General features: G+C 35.5%; 1 protein-coding gene across 4 annotated transcripts; it reads left to right on the top strand.

The window, feature by feature from the left end:
* The first annotated feature begins 408 nt into the window (after window positions 1-408).
* Window positions 409-3,356, top strand: LOC121972039 (probable starch synthase 4, chloroplastic/amyloplastic). Of its 4 annotated transcripts, none has more exons than XR_006109301.1 (7): window positions 409-540; window positions 621-1,031; window positions 1,132-1,180; window positions 1,791-1,913; window positions 1,999-2,074; window positions 2,153-3,044; window positions 3,136-3,356. XR_006109301.1 is itself a non-coding variant. In XM_042523629.1 (7 exons), exons 1-6 carry the CDS (start codon window positions 667-669, stop codon window positions 3,005-3,007), a joined length of 825 nt encoding a protein of 274 aa, XP_042379563.1. In that variant the 5' UTR covers window positions 409-666; the 3' UTR covers window positions 3,008-3,044; window positions 3,136-3,356. The 4 variants fall into 4 exon arrangements, 2 of the variants coding, with proteins under 2 accessions (XP_042379563.1, XP_042379562.1); XR_006109300.1 differs by having other exon boundaries at window positions 409-548; XM_042523629.1 differs by having other exon boundaries at window positions 409-1,031; window positions 2,153-2,337; window positions 2,981-3,044.
* Window positions 3,357-7,211: the final 3,855 nt, after the last annotated feature.

The raw sequence follows: 7,211 nt of genomic DNA, 5'->3' as shown, positions 1-7,211 counted from the left end.
GGATTATTGAGTCGGAAAGTTACAACTTACAAGAATATTATGCATATTCATTTATAGGTTCAATTATTGCACAAAAGTATTTTCCACTTGACAGGTGCATCTTGAAATCGATTGTTAAAACCATTAGGTTCAAAGAATAGTTCATTGATCAATGAGGGTGCTATTTAAATTTATTAATTTGGTGTGTTATTTAGTGTCTATAAAAGTCTCATACATTACCAGAAAAAAAAATCTACTATGACATTTTCTTAATGACACTTATAAAAAAATATCATTATAAAATATTTTTAATGACATTTTTTACCATTGATTTATTTTTTATAAAAATAATCATATTAGACCACTTATAGTGACATATTTTATATGTGTCATTATATTGGAAACCCTATTAATTCCCTTCCCACACGATCATTTCCTTTATCTCCCACCTCTTCGTCTTTCCTTTTCTTTTCTCTATCGCCTAGGTTTCCTTTCCTCTATCGCCGATCGCCGATCGCCATTAGGTTTCCTTCGTCTCCCACCTCTTCTTCTCTTTGCAATGTAACCAGGTTCTTCCCTCTCCACAGCAAGTAAGGAGAAGCTCAAAGGTAACCTATTTATTATTTCTTCCCTCACCGCAGCACCACGGGTAGACTCGCCAGGCGACGAGGGTCGCCTAGCCAGGCGATGAGGGTCGGCTCGCCAGTCGACGATGGTCGGCTCGCCAGGCGACGAGGGTCGGCTCGCCAGGCGACGAGGGTCGGCTCGCCAGGCGACGAGGGTCGGCTCGCCAGGCGACGAGGGTCTGGTTCGCGTTGCCACATTCTGACGACGAGAAGGAGGAGATGGTGTCAGAGGAAGAGATCAGCCTGTCTTCCTCTTCTGGCTCCCTCCCCACATCCAAGGAAGATATCAACCAATGATGCCAAGTCATTGCGAGATATGGCATGGAAGAAAGATTCTCGAATTCGTGATGCGTATTTGGCTTGTGAGAGTAAGGGTGAGCATGAAAGGTTGACTACCTTCCTGAAGTTGACGTACACCAGTACAAGGTTTAGTTTCTTATTGCTATTCAGATGTTTTTGTACAACATTCAGTTATGAAAGTTCATACGGTTACTCTTTATTTTTCTATTTCTCTTATGCAGGACAGGATTACACATTATCCTTATTGCTGCAGAAATGGCGCACCAGTTGCAAAGGTGAGCCAAACTTGCATCTTACATAATGTGAACTCTTTGTTTCTTGTATCAGAACTTTGCGATCTTACATTAAAAATTTTAATCAGAGGAGTTCTTATTCACTGCACTACTCAGACATGTTGAAGTGGTTTTAGGATATTTTTAGATTCCTTCTTTTGTTTTTTTTTTTTGAAGTGCCTTCTAAGTATTGTTGCAAGTGAACATTCAACATTTAATGTCTGCTTAGCCTCTTGAGTAATACTAAACAGATATTTCTGTTAAAATACTTGTGCATATCACAATATCTGTTTGTTTTTATGTTTTTGTTGCACACTTCCACTGACTCTTGGACCTCTTAACTTTCTATTCCTACATACAAATCTTTTCTATGTAAATTATGAAATTTATGTGGATGGAATAGGGATGGAATAATATTGTCAGGTGCTATGAATCAAAGGCAATTAAGGATGAAATAACATTGTGAAGTCTAAACTCGAGAATCCAGCTGAAAGTTTATATTTTAAGTGCTTGCCTGTGTACATGCATATGTTCTACCTGGAAATTACCCTTATGAACTTCAATGTTTCTTTCTATTACTTTTAATTTTTTTGTGATCTATATTTATTTTTAGGTTGGTGGTTTAGGGGATGTTATCACTGGTCTTGGTAAAGCATTGCAAAGGAAGGGACACCTAGTGGAAATTGTCCTTCCAAAATATGATTATATACAGTATGATCTTATTGCCGATCTGAAGGTATATTACATTGTTGTTTGTACCAGTTCCTACTTTTGGAATGATATGGTGTTAGTGTAGGTTCTCAGTATAGTTGATGTTGCAGGCACTGGATGTTGTGATAGAGTCTTATTTTGATGGGCAACTATTCAGGAACAAAATTTGGGTTGGGACTATTGAAGGTGTAAAACTAAGTTTATTCTGGTTTTTTAACTTGTATTAGATATACAAATTGAGCTTGACAGAAAGTTAGTTTTCAGGTCTGCCTGTTTATTTAATTGAGCCTCACCATCCAGCCAAGTTCTTCTGGAGAGGAACATATTATGGAGAGCATGACGACTTCAAACGGTTTTCATTTTTCAGTCGTGCTGCACTTGAGTTACTCTATGAAGCTGGGAAAAGGCCTGACATAATCCATTGTCATGATTGGCAGACAACCTTTGTTGTATGGACCAAATCCTATCTTCTTAAATCGTGTTGTCTGATGGTCATTGATTTCTAGTGAAATTCAATGAACCTTAGCTTTATAGATCTATGGTTTATTAACGTAATCAGATTTTTTTAAAAAAATTTTAGGCACCACTTTATTGGGACATATATGCTGCAAAAGGTTTGAATTCAGCTAGAATTTGCTTTACCTGCCACAACTTTGAGCATCAAGGAACATATATATGCTGCAAAGGGTTTTTAAAGCACGGGCACTATTTTTGTTACTTTTCTTTTTATTTATTTATTATTTTGGTAGAGTTCATAAATACATGTATCAATCTTTCATGCTCTTTTATGTTTGTTAAAGTAGTCTATATATCTCGTTCAAAGCTTTACCAATTTCTTTATATATGTGCCCATCCATTAAATTTCAAGTAGAATTGGAGTTAAGGTTGGTGTGAATAAACTCAGCTCTATTAAGTTTGTGTAGTATGCATTTTCCCTAGTTGGTTTAAGTGATAATGAGAGGACTGATTACCGATGTTGATTGATAAGTAAAGTTTGTTGATTTATTTTGTTACTAATGATGTTTGCTTTGTTGGTGCACATATACTGTTATGGAAATAAAAACTTTTCATTGTTTTCTTTGGTGTTTGTAGTTAACAGTAAGCGAAGACTACTATTAGGTGCATATGGAATGATACTTTGCATTTTTCTCGTTTGGTATGATGTATAATATTTTGAACTATTTTTATTAATTTTGTATCTTCATTGTTTTATTTCATTTATACAAATATATACATTGTATTTGCAGGTGACAGGTACTTGGATTTTTATGAATCAATATAATGGTTGAAGATGATCCATCTAATCGAGTTTTTATTTTACAAGACTTTGTTAGTATTTACAATTTAATATTTTGAGTGTATTTGTAGGTTGTTTTGAATGTAAAAGATTTATCATTAGTATTGTATTTGTAAATTTGACTCAAATGAGTATTGGATGAATAAAAATATCTATGAGCCTTTTAAATTTTGTTTTGTAATTTTTTATATTCTAAATGGTCAATGAATTGTGATGATATGTAAATATTGAATTCAAGTTATTTATTCTAAATAAAAATTAATGATAATTTTTAATGTATTTATAAATTATTATAATGATATTTATTATACATTATAAATTAGTTTAGGTGACATTTATAAATGTCCTTAAAATATGATTTTTCTTGACATTTTTGACTGTCAGTATATCCCTATATTGTGACACTTTTAAAGTTAACATTGATATTGTATAAAGACATCATAAAATGTTAGGAATGTGAGGAGGTCTAAGACGACATCACTTTATAGGACGTTTTTTTGGTGATGTCACTAAAATTTAAGTGTCACCAAAAATATACTATAAGGACATTTATGTGTGTCATTATAGACCTTTTTTCTTGTAGTGATATAAGTCATATAGACAAGTCTAACTGATCAACTTGATGCTACTATTCATCTCATAAGACACTAATTTACTTTGACGCTTGTCGTTTGATTCTTTAAAAGAGTTGTATGTATATTTGTAGTTAAATATGCTACTACAATAGATTTTATCGATGATCATTCGGATCATCACTTCTATTATATTGTAAAGAAGTCCTATGAAGATGAAGGAGGGACAAACAATTTATTTTACTGATGGTCATTTCGATCTTCACTTATATTGGGTAAAGATGACTTGCCTCTGAGCCCTCTAGGACACGGCACGATGATAAGAGGTAGTATGGATTTTCATGCAAAGAAGGTTTGAAACTCATGCTAGGTATCTCATACGTCCACGATATTCAAATCACTTGTAATCTTGGATCATTTGTCATGACCTATCTATATTTTTTGGATTTATCCTAGTGCATGGTGGATGAAAAATTTTCATGGGATTGAATCAGTTATTTCAGAATTAGTTATCTTCAGAATTAATTGGTTCAAAGAACTGAACATTTGGATAAAACAAAGACTTGCCTCCGAGCTTTCCACCAAATGCAACACTAAAAGCATGAGTTTAAGTACAATGGTAAAACACTCAAAGAAATTATTATTTGAATCTTAAATGGGACTAAATTTATGTGATAGACAAATTAAGAAAAATATTATTTATAAAAAAAATAGCTTTCATCTGTATGAGATCCCAAGAAAGGGTCAAAGTATATTAGATATATTATATATAGTCTTATCTTAGATTATTTTCACGATTCAAACTCGTAACCTCAATTTCCTATGTCAGCAACTTTAAGTTACACCAAACTTCCGAAAAATTATGTGAAACTTGAATAATATCACATTAAGATAGAAGAAAGCAATCTCCAATAGTTAATGTTGTAAACTTGCCCATTTTTATGATATTTAAATTTATTTGATGAGGTAGTCAAGTCTATAATAAATTAAATTGTTGAAATGATTATTCAAGCCCAGTTTTATTTTTTTATAAATTAGAGTTTAATTCAAATTTGACTTGAATTTGATTTGTTTAGATGTCATAGAGCTCTCAATTTAAATTTGTTGATTATTGAATTGGATAATATAAATTTATTTGTTCATTTTTTTTTCTAAAAAAATCATTTAATATACTGACAAGAATTTTATTGAGGAATATATATATTTTGTTTATGAACATGCTCCAACAACATTACATACAAATATAATTTATGAACATATGCATTCGGGCTTATTTATTTAATTTAATAAGTAATTTTCGTTGGATTCATTTATAACTCAACTAATAGCCGAAATGTGCACCCCTGATGATTGCGATAGAACAAGGCTCACAATAGTTGTATGGGCATTAGAAGGTCCTTTTTGAAGCGTTATAATGATTAAAATATGAAGTGTTGTCAGAATAAAAATTTGACGTATCAGAATGATTCCTCCCTGCTTCCTTTCTCTTGGAGGGTCATCTCTCTTAAAAACTTGTTTTGTCTGTCTGTCCATGAATCTCAGCGCCATTGCCCTCCTCCACTCCTTTCTTACTAACCTCGATAGCTAATCTGAGTTAGTTTAGCAGTTAACACCTGCACACACACAGTTCTGTACGTTATCAGCATTTCAGTTTCACCTCCACGCAGCAGAATTCAGAAACAAACAATTAATTTGGAGTATTTGCTGTCGACAGCCCATTGGTGGGAGGAGGAGGAAGAAGAAAACAAAAGATATGGAGTCCGCCCCCCGCTCCAGAGAAAGATGTCGAGCATGCCGCCTATGGCATTAAGCACGCTGCTTAACCTAAAGGCTAAACCTGAACCTTCTCTTGTTGGCCTGGCCATGGCCTTGGCCGTGGCCTTGACCAAGCAATTGGAGAAAGACTACGACGAGCTCAAGAGACAGCTCGAGGCCGGGAAATCCCAGAACGAGGCCCTGCAGGCGCACAACGACAAGCTCCAAACTGAGGTATACATACATATCACTGCTCATCCATTCTGATCGATCGAACACGTACGATCTGATCAGTGATCACGAAGTTCATGCAGAGCACGGCTCTCGGAAGGCTCGTGCAGCGAGAACAGCTCCGAGATCAACTTGGACATGGAGAGCGCCTCCTTGCAGCCTCACCAGGTCCTTCCTTTCTTGGCGTCGATTAGGCCGGCGGAGATGGAGGCGCAGCAACTTGCAACTTGCTGTGCAGCATGGAAGACCATCACTCTGCTTCCTTCTGGCCATGGCCAGACCACCACCGCTTCCATTGATCATGTATCAAGAATCAGTAGCTTGCAGTGCAGTGCTTGAATTCTACTTTGTTGCTAGGGATTTCGAACTCGACAATTTTATCGAACTGAGCTCGAGCTTAAGGATATTCGGCTTGTGAGTTCGCGAATATATTCGTTTGTAGGCTCACGAGCCAAAAAACGAGCCTTAAATCGAACCAAAAAATGAGCTTTAAAACGAGTCAAAAAACGAGTTCTAAAACGAATTTTAAAATGAACTTTAAAACGAGTCAAAAAAAACGAGCTTTAAAATGAACCTGAAAACGAGCCCGAGCTTGCTTAACGAATTAGGCTCGTTAACTATGATAATCGAACTAATAACGAGCCGAGCTGGAACTGTTTGCGAGCTTGATAATTCCAAGACGAGCCGAGCTTGAGTCTTGTAATACGAGTTCGATTCAAGCTCGAGCCGAGCTTGAGCCCGAATATAACTTAAACGAGCCGAGCTCAAGCCTAATACTCTTCAGCTCGGTTCAACTCGTTTACATCCCTATTTGTTGCGTAAAGAGAGGGTAACACCTCTCAACCTCTAAAACGCGAAAGAAGAGGGAGAGAGAAAAGAGATCGCACGGAGCAATAAGACAAAGACGCATAAAAGGAGAGCAAATACGAGGAAGAAGAAGAAGAGAAAGAAGAAGAGTTACCGTGGTTCGACGACGTGCCTACTCCACAAAAACGACCAAAGCTTTATTTGAATTCTCTCTACACGAGAGAATCATATTACATGATTCTTATGATTGTTTGTTATACAATAGGTTTACAATGACCCCTATAAATAATGCACAAACCCCATATCCGGTAAAATCATAACAGAATTTTGTTATGAAAAATCGTAGCAGAATTCTGTTATGAAAAATCGTAACAAAATTCTATTATATAAAATCGTAACAAAATTTTTTTACGAAAAATTTTAACAGATTTTTCTTTCATAACATCCATCACATTGACCTCATCCAAATATGAGTCACCCGTCAACAATCTTTACCTTAGCGAATATTCACCCGTTCGAAGAACACAAGTATCTGAATAAAACTCCACATGGATTCCTGGGTCTGAGCTTTCTTCCTCTAGCATCTAGAGATATGAATCAAGTTCAAGCAATGCTTAAACTTCTCTGTGGTCACTGGTTTTGTCAACATATCTACAGCATT

This window comes from Zingiber officinale, chromosome 4A (genome assembly GCF_018446385.1).
Source record: "Zingiber officinale cultivar Zhangliang chromosome 4A, Zo_v1.1, whole genome shotgun sequence".
Taxonomy (NCBI): domain Eukaryota; kingdom Viridiplantae; phylum Streptophyta; class Magnoliopsida; order Zingiberales; family Zingiberaceae; genus Zingiber; species Zingiber officinale.
This window is presented reverse-complemented; position numbering and strand designations above follow the sequence as displayed.